This window comes from Mya arenaria, chromosome 5 (genome assembly GCF_026914265.1).
Source record: "Mya arenaria isolate MELC-2E11 chromosome 5, ASM2691426v1".
Taxonomy (NCBI): Eukaryota; Metazoa; Mollusca; class Bivalvia; order Myida; family Myidae; genus Mya; species Mya arenaria.
In genome coordinates this window covers 58,391,166-58,409,495 of record NC_069126.1, presented here as the reverse complement: position 1 = coordinate 58,409,495, position 18,330 = coordinate 58,391,166, and the positions used below count along the sequence as shown (strand labels likewise).

Sequence of the window (18,330 nt, the reverse complement as noted above, 5' to 3'; positions counted from 1 at the left end):
ATCGTCGTTACAAGTATGCATTATCGTCGTTACAAGTATGTATTATCGTCGTTACAAGTATGCATTATCGTCGTTACAAGTATGTATTATCGTCGTTACAAGAATGTATTATCGTCGTTACAAGTATGTATTATCGTCGTTACATGTATGCATTATCGTCGTAACAAGTGTACATTATCGTCGTAACAAGTGTGTATTATCGTCGCAACAAGTATGCATTATTGTCGTTACAAATATGCATTATCGTCGTAACAAGTGTACATTATCGTCGCAACAAGTACGCATTATCGTCGCAACAAGTATGCATTATCGTCGTGACAAGTGTGTATTATCGTCGCAACAAGTATGCATTATCGTCGCAACAAGTGTACATTATCGTCGTAACAAGTGTGTATTATCGTCGCAACAAGTATGCATTATTGTCGTTACAAATATGCATTATCGTCGTAACAAGTGTACATTATCGTCGCAACAAGTACGCATTATCGTCGTTACAAGTATGCATTATCGTCGTTACATGTATGCATTATCGTCGTTACAAGTATGCATTATCGTCGTTACATGTATGTATTATCGTCGTTACCAGTATGCATTATCGTCGTTACATGTATGCATTATCGTCGTAACAAGTATGCATTATCGTCGTTACAAGTATGTATTATCGTCGTTACATGTATGTATTATCGTCGTTACAAGTATGCATTATCGTCGTTACAAGTATGCATTATCGTCGTAACAAGTGTGTATTATCGTCGCAATCAGTATGCATTATCGTCATAACAAGTGTGTATTATCGTCGCAACAAGTATGCATTATCCTCGTAACAAGTGAGTATTATCGTCGTAACACGTGTGTATTATCGTCGTTACAAGCATGTACTATAGTCGTAAGAAGTATGTATCTTCGTCGTTACAAGTATGTACTATATTCGTATCACGTATGTATTTTCGTCGTTACAAGTACGTACTATATTCGTATCACGTATGTATTATCGTCGTTACAAGTATGTATTATCGTCGTAACAAGTGTGTATTATCGTCGTTACAAGTATGTATTATCGTCGTTACAAGTATGTATTATCGTCGTTACAAGTATGTATTATCGTCGTTACAAGTATGTACAATATTCGTAACAAGTGTGCATTATTTATCTGTATAGTATGTACTAAAGACCAAACAAGAATTATCATCGTCGGTATGGTTCTGCTGTCGTCATTGCAATAATCGGAACAAGTATTAATTATATGCATATCAATTCCCTTTCCCATATCCAACAGTGAAAATACTGTACGCCGTAGTAAAAAATTCCGTATCACCATACTGTCGTTTTCTGATTCCGTAACATGCTAATAATGTGTGTAGTCTAGGATCTACACTACAAAAAGTACTGACAATACCTGTCAAATTTTAGATACATAATATAATCTAACTTAACTCACGCCACCAGAAGCATGTTAATATTCAGGAACATGGTTCTTTAAAGATACATGAGGATAAGCACGAAGCAGAGAACAATCCCAATCCATCTAGACAACTTGTTGTTTGCCAATTCGAAGTTTATAAATCGTAGCATCATAATAAACATCAGCAGCTCGCCAATACGAAGAAGAAGGCAATAGATAGTAAAAAGCGGTTGAGTAACGAACTTCCCTCAATTCTCTATAAAAAGATCGTCAAATATCCGACGAACATTCACCTTGTTAAAATAGCTGCGTTACGTCTACAGGAAATGACGATTAGTGTAAACACGTAAAATATATACCATTAATGTTTGTTAGTTTTTGTGCTGCAACATTTAATAATTGTTTTTTTTTTATTTGCGATTTGTTTATTTTGCTGCGATATGAAACATTTTTTTCTTATTTTGCTCAGTAAAGTGAGTTCTGTAACCTCTGACTTCGTTTCGCTGGAGTAGACTCCATTGAGTTTAATACACAAGTTTGTAACACATTCATACGGACAAGCCCTTCCATATTTTGACAGTTGACAGATAGCGGTAATTTTAAATCAAATTAAAGCCAAAAAATAAAAAGGAATAATTAAATAGGCAGGTATATAATAAATCGAATAGTACGATAGGATGCTTTTCTGTTGACCTGCATCACGTCTCTGTGAGTAAGCATGTATCCGTCTCGCCATGCGGTCTCAACGGATACGTGTTTAAACACCGAACTCGACGTGATACAGGTGACCAGAAAAGCGTCCTTTCATTACATCCCCAATGAATGTTAAACGTAACAATTATGTATTTTAGTAGAAACAAGCATGTATTTTAGTCTAGTATGTTTTTGCTTTCGTTTCAAGCATTTTCCATAGTCGTAAGAAGTCTGTCTCATCGTCGTTACAAATAAGTATTATTGTCGTTAAAATATTTTGATCTACGTAATAAATAAAGTGTGTATATACCAGGTGATAAATTGCGTCTTAAATGATACGTCATAAGGTAATATTTTGCTTCGAATGAAGACTTTTACAAAGATAGCTTTTCTATTTATTCAACATATTAAATGAATCATAGCGCAGTCTACGTTGCTTACGGAGCCCCGCATTCGGTTTTGTACCGGAGTTTCATTGAGAGTTTAGTTTCTTAAAACACTTCGACAAACCTTTTCGCAATACGGCCGCCTGACGGGGTACTGTCAAAACATTATTTTGGAAACAGGTTTGTCGAAGTGTTGATGAAACTAATCGTCTTATCAAACTCCGTAAATAAAACGAATGCGGGTCTTCTATAGCGGCATAGATTGCCCTTTGTTGCCTTCTGGTTAGCATATATATATATTCATGAGCATTATAGTCGTAATACGTATTTATTGTAGTCCTAACAAGTGCACAGTTTCGTGGCAGCAATAATGTATTAAAGCTTCATTCTCACCCATTTTAATATTGGATTAATTTGTGCGTGTATGTCTGGAAACCAGAGAATGCTGAAAAATATCAGATAGCAGATTTTCATATTTACGTTGAACTTTGACATTTTATGTCTAAAAGCGTTACTGACGCTTAAAGAAGAATACACATTTCGGCAATTTCACAAAGAATTCAGATCTCCTCTTCTTTAAATTATCGTATATAGCTGTTTTGAAGGCATTGATACCAAACTCAGCTGATTCTGAGACAAAACACTAAAAAAACTGTTATAACTGGCAATCCTTCCGAGGTCAGCTTTAAAAACGTATGTATTTTCATCGTGAGAACTATGTTTTATAGTCGTAACAAGTATTTTATATATTCGTTAAAAGTATGTATTATCGTCGTTACAAGCATTTATTATATTCGTAGCAAGTATGTATTATCGTCGTAACAAGTATGTATTATCGTTGTACTGATTTGCATTTTCGTCGTAGCAAGCATGTGTTTTCGTCGTTACAAGAATGAATAATTTCTGTAGCAAGCATGTATTATTGAAGTAACAAGCATGTATTATCATCGTTACGAGTATGTATTATTTTCATTACAAGAATGTATTATCGTCATTTCAAGTATGTTTTATCATCGTAACATTATGTATTATCATCTGCTATGAGAGTTTAATTCTCAAGTGAAAATACTTTCTTCAAATAGCTGTCCGAATACGTTTGGATTTTATAACAACATAATGTATTATTACTCGAATTATTCGATTCACAATTTATTGTACTATGTTACTGTGAAACTGCTACTTCTTGTTAAATATACTGCCCTGGTTCTACTTCCTTAATACTCTCGTAAATGAGTTGAGTTTTTCTCTTAAGGTTGAGTTAATGGGACGCTAAGGTATCGCTATTTTGCTGACTCAAAGCAATTAGCTATACCTTAGCAAACACTCTCTTAAGGTTGTCGTAAGTTATTTTTGTGTATTTATTCAACTTTTCACCACATGGAAACGGATAAGACCAAATCCATTTTTTCTGATCTTAAGTCAATACGTGAATGCAATTAACGAACCATTTATTACCTAAAGTAGATTATGTTAGGTTTGTTGCACTGTACTGCAAATATAAACATGCTGAATATTAGTCAATACTAACGGACACGAACTCGCAAAGTTAAGTGTTACCTCTTTGTTTACAGTCGGCATAACTGCAGTGTCTATGGTTTTCCCGGCGGTCAGCTCCGTGTTCGTCATAGAAAACACCGCTCGGCAGTTCAGGTGTGAAACATCTGCCGGAAACCCCCAAGCTATCGTGGAGTGGTACAAGACTAACGGTACACAGGACAGGGCGGATGGTACTCTGATTACTACCGGGACAGAGACAAACACTAGAGCAAGTGGCACTTTTTTTGTAACTATCGGTAAACTGACGTTGACTGTGCAGAGAAACGATCATGAGGTGGGCGTGTACTGCAGGGCAAACAACAGCGGGAATTGGCTGTATTCCTACAGCGTTGTCATAGATGTTCAGTGTAAGAATGTATTGTTGAACTTTGAGTTACTTTTGTTAAATAGCACAATACAGGTCGTGTACTGCTGCGCAAACAATGGCAAAACTCTTAGAGGTATAAGATTTAGAAGGCATTTCGTATATATATCCTAAATCATAGTAATTAGTGCATCGAAGCTCTTATGTGCAAGTGAAGATCAGTAATCTCATGTCTTTTTAAATTCTCAAAAAAGCTGAGGACTATGTGACATGGGATGAAAACCGTCTTTGGGACCATCTTAATATGTATATGATTTTAAACGACGCCTGACAAATACTGCCACTTTATTATTGGTGCTCAACATATCCACTTTTTGATACATGCTATACCTTGTTTCCAGTTTAATATAGCCACCACGTATGTTTCTGTATAACACATGTGTTGTGTAACATTGCTCTATTTCTATTGGTTAGAAAATAAATAAATCCGCATATTTTTAACCAAATTAACTGGCAAAAATAATTGCTCAAATGGCAATTTACTAGCAAGCCATACGTTAACTTCTCTTTTGGAATAAAGTAGTCAATTTCCCATATAAATCATAAGAGGAAATCCTGGTTTTTCGTCTTGATTTCGTGAAAAACATTCATTAAAGCGTTCCATACTGAACGTTTTTAAACAGGAATTGACGTCATGAACATATTTCAAATTAGGACGTCATATTATCGGATATGATGTGACGATTTGAAAGAAAACAAATGTCGGTAAAAGTATGATGTTTTGTTGTGATTCTTACTGTTTATCATCTTAGTATCCTTTTTACTTACAAACAGATTTAAAATAATCGGATGTATCGTAGCTTTAAATCATTACGGGTACTACATTTCTGCAATACGTGCAGCTCGGTGATTTGCATTGCTTAATAGTATTCGGCTCATCACTAGTGCAGGTAAAACATGTTGGTCCTGTATGCTTTTCATTACTGGAAGAAACATGTGATCAAAAGAAGCTAGCACCTGTCATCATAAAAAACACAATGTTTTATTACTTGTCCAGGGAAAGGCTCGCTTACAGGCATATTTCCTGAAGTCGTCGAATAAATGTTATAATTAATTAATATTAATAGGTGATTTTCATATTGGCCCAGTTATATATCCGAGGTTCGCGGTATTTGCCTGAGCCCGAAGGGCGAAGTCAACTACTGCTGACCGAGGACAACTAACTCTGCCAATATGAAATCAACTTAATAATACGTATTTTAGTGATTTACTATTACGTATGTTACGACATCTTGGTTAAATATATATATAATAACTTATGATAAAGCTTATTTATCGCTTATTCATTCATAGTGTCTGCTTTTCTAGACTTGACTTTACTGATTTTGACATGCATCCTTTTAGTGAAATTGCACATACCTATGAAAAAATCACTGTGTAGTCTACAGTGTGTGTATACCACGTGATAAATTACGTCATATATGATACGTCAGAAGGCAATATTTTGCTTAAAATGAAGACTTAAATCAAAGATAACTTTTTTTCAAGTACATCATTTTGAATGAAACAAAGGGCAATCTAAGCCATTTAAAGAGCCACGCCTTCGTTTTATTACCGGTGGTTTGATAAGGTGATTAATTTCAGCAAACACTTCGACAAACCTGTTTACCAAAAATGTTTTTACAGTGCTCAGTCAGATGGCCGTATTGCAAAAAGGTTTGTCGAAGTGTTTTAAGAAACAACACCCTCAATCAAATTCTGGTAAAAGACCAAGAGCGGGCCTCTGTCAGCGGTGCAGACTGCGCTATATTTCCTTTAAATTGGTGAAGAAATAGGAAAGTTGTCGCCATTCGATGCAAAATATTGCCTTCCGTATTAGCATTTATGATGCAATTTATCACGTGGTATACACACACTGGTCTAAAGAAGCATGACTTCTTTCGTAAATCGTTTGCCAAACGTTCAAAATGTTCACCTTTCCTCGACCATCTTGTCGGTTTTCAAAACAAATATAATAGTACAGTCCACCAACAGGTTAAATACAACTGTAATTTCAAACCGTACTAAGCGGTTTAAGTATTAGTAGGCTAGTAGTTCCAAATATGTTTTAAACGAAGCACAAAATTTTCAAAACAGTCGAAAAGTCAAGAAACAAAATGTCAACCTTTTTAAATGAAAAATCCAGCCTATTTCTTATATTAGGCGAGTTCTGACAGCCAATCAAAATAGTACATTTCTAAAAATTCTATATTTGGCGAATTTAGTAGCCAATCAAAACGGCGGAAACTCATATTGGCCGACTTTGTTCGATATTGGCAGAGTTTTGGCATGTAGTGTCGTCAATTGTCTAATAGTACTGCTACGATTGTCCCCGAATCGCGTCAAATAGGTACTTGTTGATTAATAAATGTTTCATATCACGACCTATGACAGATCCTCTATGTCTTTTTTGCTCAGAATGCATGACGTCAATAAGTGATCATGCCGGTCGTAAATAATAATAATAATAATAATAATAATAATAATAATAATAATAATAATAATAATAATAATAATAATAATAATAGTAATAATAATAATAATAATAATAATAATAATAATAATAATAATAATAAATAGTATCCATACAATATTGGTTAGATTATGTTGATAAGATCAATGTAAAAGACTTCCGCAACTCCTCTTAGTTTAAGATCATCTGTAAAATTAAATTGTAATGTAACTCAATCAGAATATAAAAAGTTTGCATACGATTTTATATTAGCCTCTTTCTAACAGAGAACCTAAGCAAACAGTTATACGTCATCAAACATGCGAACTTGTGTCGCCAAATAACAGGCTTAAATGATTAATTTTATGAAATAACGTAAAAGCCTCTTATAAAGACGAGGAACATTTCCTATCATGAAACTAGGTAATCTCCAAATTATCCAGTGTTTTTATTTAAAAATATGCTTTGTAAATACTTGCACAAACTACTTAAAAGATTGGCAACATTGCACGCACATTCGATACATTTTGACCTTTTACGTCATATAAATATTGCACTAGTTTTCTTTTATGCTCCCGTTAAAAAGAAAAAAAAAACGGGACATATTTTTACCTATGGCGTGCGGGCGCGTGGCGTCCAGTTACTGTCCGCTGAATAACTTAAGAAGCTTGTCCTATCACCACCACATTTGGTCGGAAAGTGAATTTACATAATATCTTGGTGGAATATGATAACCAGCCATATCATATCGTCTCAGTCACTGATGAGTTATTGTAATGAAATTAAATGGTCTTCCATTGGTCTGGTCTACTCAAAATCTTTAGAAGCGCTTGTCTAACCATCACAAAGTTTGGTTAGATGTTTATTGGCATTGTACCTCAGATGAATTCGAAATCCAGTCATATCGCTTATGTCACTCCGGACTGTCATTATACACTTAATTTGTAGAAACAGTATTGACAGTTTCTGCTGCCTAAGTTTGGTTTAACGTACATGTCCTAAAATAAAGACGGGCGTACTTTGTGACAGTTGGTGCTCTTGTTAAATATATAGAGAGAGGATATTTGTTTATTTCAGAATAAGATCGTATTTTCTTTCATGCTTTTTGATGAAATTGGGTTTTAACAGTGAAATAACAACAGTGAAAATACCAATTTGATATTTTCACTGCAAAATAAGTGAAAATATCAGTTTTCAGAACTACTTTTAAATTCCTTTGTAGTAACTTGCCTTGATCAAAACAGAACACTTCACTTTGAACCAGTGAATGTTGGCCAGAAAAATGTTTAACAGTTAAAGAAATGTTTTATAAATTCAAATAAATATATAATTGGAAATTAACAACTTACCTTTTATTACCAGTTATCCCGTTTTTCAACCATTTTCTTGATCTTGAAGCTGAATGTTCGAACATTTGCTCTCATACCAAACAAATTACAGACGAAAACAACTGTTCGAACATAAATAGAATTTTATATCATCGTTCAAATGTATTTTGAACTGTTTGCTGTTGTAATACGTAAAATGAGCTTCCCGGAAATTTCACAGAACAATTTAAAGATAATCCGATATTTTTTATCCCACCCACGCCTTAAAATTTTCAACAAACTAGCGTGGCATTCACTCTTTACCTGGAAAACAAACCTGTTTTCAAGCGAAACAGACTGGTCTCTGACAGTAAGATGACTGAATATTCATTTACTATGGAACCCATGCAGTCTTAAAAGTAGAAGAATGTTTGAAATCAAATGAGTGTCCGCATTTGTTTTGCTAACACATTTGACCTTCCAAATTTTCATTCATAAATAGCGGCGTGGTAATTTGGTTAAGTATCCATGCCCTACTTAAAATAAAAGCATTTGCGTTATTTTTTGGAACATATGTGCACTTATAAAACTTCATTGATTACTGTTCATAAAAGCTTTGCACTTAAAAACGAACGAATAATTAACTATAAGAATGAATAGCAGAGAAATATTTCTCAACAAACCGGAAATAGAAATGTTGACAGCTATAATTTTGCGTGAGGGGCGCCCCACGGGTAGCGGCGTAAATAACACCCTTTTCCAAAAAGGGGGTAATTAAGAAATAAATTAAAAAAAACTAATAAAACTCATTTTATTCGCCACTCCTGAAAATATGTTTTTCTATGACACTCGTGAAATAAAATACGATCTTACACTGAAATAAACAAATATCCTATATTTATTTCACGAGTGTCATAGAAAAACATATTTTCACGAAGCCACTCGTGAAAATATAGTTTTCTATGATCAAGAGTGAAATAAAAGACTATCTTACACTGAAAAAAACAAATGTTCTGTTTTTTTATGCTTATTTTCTGAGTTTTATTAGTATTTTGATTTAATTTCTTAATTACCCCTTTTTGCAAAGGTTTTTTTTTAACGCCGTTATCCCATGGGACGCCCCTCAAGCAAATTCTTATATATATAATAGCTGATGACGTAGCTGTCAATTTTCAATTTCCGGTTTGTTGAGAAAAAGTTCTCTGGTAATCGTTTTTATAGTTAATTATTCGCTCCTTTCTTAGTGCAAAGGTTTTATGAACAGTATTCAATGAAGTTGTGTTAGTGCATCTAAGTTTCAAAATAAATAGCGAAAACACTTTCATTTTAAGCTGGGCATGAATACATGACCAAATTACTACGCTGCCATTTATTAAATGAAAATTTGAAAGGTCGAATATTAAGGTGTTAGATATAAAACACTTTTCTTAGTTTTAGAATGTGTTTTATGATACATGAAACTTCATTTGTGTGTAAATTAGATACGATTTATCATATCTCCAACAATGGCTTCAAGCAATCGTTTTGCTTGATATTCTGCGGACGATCTCCATATTAATACATATAAAAAAAATTCAAACCTTTTTTCTATTTACGGAAGAACCATTCACATTTATAGTATCCTAAAAGAGTTCCGATATTATTTCACATGAACAATTGAGTTCTGCACGTTCCATTTGGTATATGATATGAAAACCCGTTTCCGTTGTGTCCGGAAATAATTTAATAAATCAAACCAATGAATGATTAAATGCGCCTTAATGCTTTAAATATAAACAAGCTCAAACAAAACAATTTTTCCTGACGGTATATGAATGTTATAATGCCTTGTAGAGAGAAACATTATGGTAACCATATTTTTATATTTAAACATATACTTATATAAATCCACAAAATTTCCTTCAAAATATCCGGCCCCAATTTCTCGAAATTTCTTAAGTTAACAAGCTTAAATTGCTTGTTTTAATAAGGCAAAGTACAAACTTAATATTTATTTTTTTATGAAAAATGGCTTATTGTAATTATCAATATGTTTATTTATTTCTAAAGCATAAAAACTCTTTATAAAATAACCATTACGCAACTTTTTGAAAGACAAAAGTAGTGCGCTTAGCTTCATCCTGTTATAAGTCATTTAATATGTTTCGAGAAATTGGGGCCTGGCTGATGTTACATCATTGTACATATCTTTTCTGGACGTTCTTCATGACCCTGTTTATATAAACGCTATGCTTTTCTAATCCTATTTACAGATGAACCCTTCACACCGAAAGTATTCTACAAGGGTTCCGAAGTTACCTCCTCTGTACGGGTAATATCAGGACGTCCTATGACGCTCATCTGCAGCAGCACGGGCAACCCGATCCCGACTTACACGTGGACATACCCTGGTGGAGGCTCAGAAAGTGGATCCACGCTCACACTGGCAAGCGTGCAGACCACATACGCCGGAGGTGTCACGTGTACAGCATTGAACACGTTGTCACCTACTGGAGGGACAGCGGTTGTGAAAAGACAGCCAACAACCATAAACCTTCAAGTTCTGTGTAAGTGAGGTCAAACGGAACGGATCGCGCATTAATCCATCCTTTTCTAAGATAAAGTTATTTCCGGATACGGCAATATAATTAACCAAATATAGCTGTAGTTCTACAATCTTGAACATTTGAATTGAATAACTACATGTATTTATTCTAACTTAGACCAAAGGGATGTAATATGGTAATATTTCATTCATCTTCCTTAAACGATATTGTTCTGCTGTGCAGCTGACTGGTCTTAATGTTCCTAACTGTTTTGGTTTCATAATATTTGCTTTCAATTTATTATAGCTCATGACAAATTATAGTTATGTACATTTGTTGTACTTGCTTTTAACGACATAGGGGAAATTGAAAGCGAACTGCACAAATACAGCAGATGTTACTTTTTTCGACTGGCCTTGGAAAATATGAATAACACTTTCATTACGCGTGAATTCAGGGTAACAACGCTCTGATTGTTTACCACCATAGCAGAACTGCCAGATGATTCATATGAAAGAAATGGAAATTTCAGTGTTAAAAAATAATGAGTTTTACTAGAAATAACACAAATGAGTTATTTTTGATTAATGCCAATTTAACCCATAAACTTAGAACGATTTCACGTGAAAAAAACACTTCACATTGTGGAGCTGTGCCCTATGTTTACATGAACAATCGTGAGTATGATTTATATTTTATTTGATAAATTCATTTTACTGACATATTTCGAAAATCGGAGAATGTGGTACCGTGTAAGAACATTTCTACTGTAGGCTGGTTACTATTTCGTTTCAATATTGTGCAAACTGTGGTGTCAGGAGCTTTCCTCCCGTATCGGACTTGTGCATATTTTGTGATCTGATTGCATAGCAAGTACATTTCGGTGCTTACACACCACTAGCGCCACCACTAGGGCAACAGCGCCACCACTTTTATAAATATGTGCATTTTTCCTTTTTAAGAAGTGTTTATCAGTTTTGTTGTGTTCCGGTACTATACATAACAGTTATGTTTGCATGCGTGAGAATGTTCGTACGGGTTGTGTAAGCATCGAAATGTACTTGCTATGCAATCAGATCACAAAATATGCACCAGTTCGATTCGGGAGAAAAGCTCCTGACACCACAGTTTGCACAATATTGAAACGAAATAGTAACCAGCCTACAGTATAAATGTTCTTACATGGTACCACATTCTCCGATTTTCAAAATATGTCCGCTAAATGAAATTATCAAATAAAATATAAATCATACTCACGTTTGTTAATGTAAATATTGGGCACAGCTCCACCACGGAAGTGTCGACAGCTCTTTTTCTTTGCACCACCGTAAAGTGGTGGAGCTGGCGTTTAGAGGCCGTGATTGTGTTGTTTTCGTCTTTAAGATTGTAGATAATAACAAAAACTGAAAGTTTATGAGTTATCGTTTTCTTAGTATGGTGCACAGCATAAAAGGGCACCAAAATAGGGTATATTGCTATTACTAAAGTTAATGAAATTCATTTTCATGTTAATTAGTTGCAATATAATTGGATAGATCTCATCTATCATTACTTTATGCACAAAACAATCTTAGCAGGCCATAAGAGGGTTATACAGACGGGGCAACTGCCACCAGGCTTGAGGATGGGTGCATTTTTCCTTTTGTACCCATGTGAAAGCCATATCTAGGTGTGGTGCATTCCTTTGCCTCTCTTGAGATGATCAGTTACCACTAAGTGACTGTACATATGTAGAGAAGAGGAGAACAACTACCAAATTAACCAGTTCCTTTTACACTTTTTAAATCAAAACTATGCATTAAAATGTATTCCTTCTACATATCATCCACGTAAAACAGTTTGTGGAAGTTCTAACTCGACTGCTGCTATAGTCATGGAGACCAACGACCGCACTATCAGCTGCACAGCCAACACGCCTAAAAATTAAAGCATTATAATAAATCATATCTCCCAACACAAACATGAACGACTAGCGGAACAACTATCTCGAACAATGCTAAAATTCGAGGGAGAGCCGAACCAGTTAGCCAACCCACCAAAGAATACAATTATACACTACATTAACTCCTTTTGTTATTATATCTGTAGATTCCCCGCAAGCACCATCATGCGCCATAAGCGGGACTTCAATATCGACCACTGTTATACTCGTGGAGGGCACAGATCGCACAATCAACTGCACAAGTTCCGCCAACCCGACCTTTATCACATACACGTGGTCAACTCCGGGCCGTGGACAAGTTCCCGGAGCCAGTTTGACCCTGACCAATGTCAAGCACCCCGCCGACCAAGGCCAATACACTCTGATGGTTACAAACACAATGGATCCCACAAGAGAAAACACGGAAACGGGAACAAAAAACACAACGTTCTCAGTGGATGTTCAGTGTACGTTGTTTTACTGACCTATTAGTAATGTACGTATTTATTCTTTAATATGGCAGTAACTATTATAGCATAAGCAATCTGGACTGGAGCAATGAATGGAAATCTGTGTTAAATGCTGTTCTATATAAATTTGCAGAAACGCATATATACAGCCAATAGTTTTGCCGTTTTCAGGCTTGAAGAAAGCTGAAAATAACTGATAAACTTTATTTCTATTTCTGTAGTTGGACCCAAAGTGCAACTTCCGGAGACTCATGCCATATTAAAGGGCAGAGACTTAAACTTCCAATGCCTATTTGCTTCTGGGAATCCTTCTGAGACATCCTTTGTCTGGACTAGATCAGTTGACAACAGACAATGGAACAGCCAGAATGTCAGTATCAGCTCTGTGAAGAAATCAGACGCCGGCATGTATACGTGTACCGCAACGAACCAGATAACGCCTACTGGAGCGCCCGCCACCACTGGAAGTCATAGCGGAACCATTGACCTCAATGTTCAGTGTATGTAAAAGTTTAAGTATACCTTGCACTCACGTAAAACTGTGATCTTAGATAGCTATTTTATTCGCTCGCTTTCGTGCGCCAAATTTGCTTGCTCACATTTGAGCGTTATAGTCTTTCCACATTGGCATTCATTGCGTCTTCATTAATTTGCGTCACTTAGGTGTTTGTTCTGTAGGGGTTTGGAAAGCAGTGTACACAATTCGTTTTCCAAAATGTCTAATCAATTGTCTAAAGCATTGACTATATTTCTGAATCCATTTTATTTGTTGAATATAGGTTATATCTGGTAATATAGTAGGTTATTAGGACAATTGTTCGCCAGATCTTATTAAATATAAAGGCCAATTCGTCCACCTAGTTTTCATGCGTGTCTTTATATAAGCAACTTGTAAAAGTGTGTTTTTGATGTCCGATCGTAGGGTAGGTTTCTGGCTTAAACTTACGAAAAATGTATTGTTTCAAGATTTATCATTTTACCCATACATATGAAACGTAGTTACTGAGTCACTTAGTAAAAGATTCAATACACTGATACTACAATTAAAACCATGTTTATGCTTTCCGAGCGTATATTCGCCAATTGGTCAGTCCGTCCTTCCAACCTTCAGTCTGTACGTTCTCCCAGCACATTCCAATCCGGAGATTAAATTAAATGACGAAAGTTGGATCTCAATGAAAACTAGAGCAATTTGTTCAGTGTAAGTGCAGTAAGAAGAAACATAATCCTAGCTACAGTCATTGCTAAATTATCTCCCCTTTCACTTTGACCGTTTTTATTCATACAGTAGCTGCTTGTCCGTACACTAACTCAAACAATGACTAAAGGGATTTAAATGAAACTTTGAATAGATGGATAGAAATGAGAGACATGTTATTATGCATGTACTTAAACTATACCTACCTTATATTATGCATACATTTCCCCATTACCATATGTTTGGTTCCTCAGTCTGGTCCGGAGCATAACTCCATCAGCATTCGATGTATTGACTTGACACTTTACATACAGATAAACTAAATGATGACATATGCATATGTACATTAGTTAGAGTTACTGAATACTTTTGAATATGTGAATATGTGAATAATTGCATGTGTTTCTATTTATCCGGAGCAATCATCCTAAAAAGTCCTTGAGATAGTCATTTAAAACTTCATATACAAATACATCTCATTGAGAAGGAGTGCTATGCACATGGACCATCATCCTGTTTAAGTCTTTTAACATTAATTGCGTTTCGTTCTTTTTATAAATTCTCTTTAAGCGAAATATCTTCTATCTCAAAAGTTCTTTAAGACATTGAATTCAAACGTAATACATATAAACAGTCCAACCTCGATATTTCGAACATTCTTTTCTCGATGTCTGGTTAATTCGAACCTTTGTCTTATTGGTCTTATTGTTGGATTAAGTCAGTCATGATTTTGTATTTGGATCATATCTAAATTTGGTTATCTCGAAGTATTTTCCGAGGTCCCAATAACTTCGACATGTTCAATGTAAATCGTAAAGAAGTAGAGCGTAGTGTACATACTTCATCACCCTGCTTGTAGTATTTTAAAATGACTTGCTCTTTTCCCCATTTATACCTTTTGTTTTTTTGCAATATGTGATTATTACTTCCCCTGTTTTTGTAGTAAACACTTAACATTCTTCAGCACTTATTTTGGCGGGGGATATGGCAATCCGTAGATGATTTCTAGCTAATTTGTACTTTCCTTCCTTATTGTTTGCGTCTGCTCTTTCATTCCGCAATGAATGAATTATTTCAAAATGACTTTTCATAAATCATCGCAATATTGAACTAAAGTGATGTTTACCGTCCTTCTGAAAACAACTATCTTCGAAGCCATTGCCACATGTATAATTGGTCGTTTTAAACACACAATATGAAAAGTTTTATTTTCCAATTTGCGCTGTGTTTTCCTTGTCGGATAGCATACATCACTTATAGCTATATATTTGATTTTGAATCATTATACCACTGTCTAAAAGGTTTCTGTATAACTTAGATCATATTGTAACGTGCGAGACCAACAAGGCCAACAGATCCATTTATGCTCGACACTGAAGGGCTGGCCTTTGTATACAGTAAATTCTCAATCCACACAGAGCCCGGGATTTGCTTTTTTTTTGCATATTACCAAGTACATCAACGTTCTTTGAACGTATTTTAGTCTATAACGGAATGTTATGAACGCATATCCGCCTACAGCGGACCGTTACATTAATTTCCCCACAGAGAAGACTCGTCTCGAGTCTTCGTCTGGAAAACTCATGGGTAAGGCAACTCCGATCCGGCAGTTGTCTTTATCCCACCGCTTCCACAATTTGTAACGTGCGACGTCAACAAGGCCAAAAGATCCCTTCAGAAAAAAGCATGCTCGACCCTGAAGGGGTCTACTGGTCTTTATATACAGTAAATTATCAACCCACACAGAGACCAGGCTTTGCTAATTTGCATATTACCAACCAAGTAAACAGACGTACTATGAACGGAATGTTATACTATGAACGCACATCCGTTACGGTATTATGAACGCACATCTGTCGCCTACAGGGGACCGTTACAGTTTTACTATGAAAGCACATCCGCCGCCTGCAGCGGACGGTTACAATATTAACTTGTTGGCCTGGAAGAGTTAAGTGTCATTGGAATTTGTTCAATGGAAAATTATAAATATTTTCATCTTTTATTTTTTTTGTGATCAAGTTCGATATATTATGATTGGTAGCTTTTAATGCAAAACAGCTGGTTAATTTAACACAGGGCCAGTTAAATTTACCTGTATCACGTTGAAATGCACACTTGCCAAGTTTAATCAAACAATATACGAGAAAACACAATGTTTTAAGACTATACTCACGTACATGCACACCTTTATAAGCGACCTTTCTAATCCAATACCAAATAAATTGGAACTATGAATATACTATTTATGAGTTGTAATATTATCTCAAGGCAGAACAATAGCAGATAATATTTGATATGTGCGTTCACAATAATGGATATTTGAACCCGTCTCCCATTTAGTAGCTTAGTCGACTAAATGTATGCGTACCGAATTATACCTACTTTCGTCATACAAAGGTTCACATATTGAGGACAGGTCCCGCGTGCTAACGTGGGGTTAGCTTCAAAGTTATTGTACACAAAATCTATATTTAAGTTATCAACATATATTATTACCAGCAATACTGAAATATATTTTCCAGATGAATCTCTCGTGAGTGGCTTTCACGTTACTGAGCACATCGGAACTTCCAACGTTACAAAATCAGAGTTCAGCAATGTGACGTTTACCTGCACCGTGGATAGCAATCCTCTAGCATCCATCAATATTCGAAAGGACGGTGAAATAAGGAGATCCATCGAAAATTCATCACAGCTGGAATACACCATTGCAAACCTAACATGCTGGGATGCCGGGCTTTATACTTGTGATGGCAGTAATGAGTTTAATACCGACACTCCGTCGAGAAAAAACTTGAAGTTGCTTGTAACATGTAAGTTGAAAACGACTTTATACAAAAAGTAGCTGCTTACTTGACAAAAGAATGAAGGCAATTAATGGTATTGAATTATAAATCGTCATCGGCTTAAATGATTTTTAAAAGTGCAGTTAATTGTAGCAATGTAACACAAAACATAATTTATATAAATATTTTAAAACATATTATGTTCATAGAAGAAGAAACAGAAACTTTGTTATCGATACATTGATTTCCAGGCAAACCAAGGCATCCACCTGGCGAGGATCTACAGTTGACCTTTGCAGCCCGACACCACGAACAAGTAACATTGAAGTACACTGTGTTTGCGTATCCGGTCCCTAATTCATCACAGTTTGTCTGGAAAAGATGCAAGCCAACTTGTGCTCAGTTATCAAATCACCCCGGGAAGTATGAAATAAAAACGACAGGGTTGTCTAGTAATTTGACCGTTTTGAATATCGATACTGGTGATTACGGCGTGTACAGTATTACGGTTAGCAATGGAATTGGCAAGGAGCTAGTCGAAGAAATATATCTCAAGCCAGCAGGTAAGTTACTGATTGAGACGCTGCAATATATTTATTGTATGGTTTGGTATTTTGATATTCTAAATGTCATAACTCTTTACAGTTAAAGCAAACGAAAAGGAATGTTTTCACTACGAAAAAAAAACAACACTTACTAAACGCTCTGTTTTTAAGTATGTATACCCCGAACTGAAAACCGAACAGTAGTTGTGTCCGTCACATCACGTCACCTTGAGTCCAGTCCAATGATTTGCACCTAAACTTCTCATTTGAAAGGATTGTGGCTCAGTATACAGGAGCAGATATGCACCTTAATATTTCACATTGGCTCGCAATAGTTAGTGTCTGGTCCCTTGTGAAACTAGCAGTGAAACACTTTGTGCCATGTTGGTATTCATTCTTTTTGTGATAGCTCTAGTAAATTTAATTTTGTTTGTTGGCTTTAACTGATAATCAGTTCATTGGGGTTTATTAAAAAAACATCAAGGTAAAATGCATATGAGGCCACATTTATTGATGAACATTTTTCAAAATATAGTAACGGTACTACATTAAACCCTATACCAGATGAGCAAACGAAGGGACCGAAACCGAAATTACACTGTTTGTTTCTCAGAGTTTATAAAGGTATTTCCGCGCATTAAGCTACACTCTTGCTAGATCCCGCCGTGGCAATATCAATACTTCACGAACATTTAGATTATCTAGATTATTTAAATTAAGTCATTAATATGGTGGCTGAGTTTTG

At 35.4% G+C, this 18,330-nt stretch overlaps 1 protein-coding gene across 2 annotated transcripts in view; it reads left to right on the top strand.

Moving 5' to 3' along the window:
- LOC128236296 (hemicentin-1-like) overlaps positions 1–18,330 on the top strand; it is an 81,122-nt gene that overhangs the window by 32,935 nt on the left and 29,857 nt on the right. For both annotated transcript variants that reach the window (XM_052951183.1, XM_052951182.1), the window contains exons 3-8: positions 4,053–4,385; positions 10,393–10,686; positions 12,754–13,053; positions 13,278–13,556; positions 16,777–17,067; positions 17,292–17,603. In XM_052951183.1, coding sequence (XP_052807143.1) covers positions 4,053–4,385; positions 10,393–10,686; positions 12,754–13,053; positions 13,278–13,556; positions 16,777–17,067; positions 17,292–17,603 — 1,809 coding nt within the window. The remainder of the gene's footprint in view (positions 1–4,052; positions 4,386–10,392; positions 10,687–12,753; positions 13,054–13,277; positions 13,557–16,776; positions 17,068–17,291; positions 17,604–18,330) is intronic.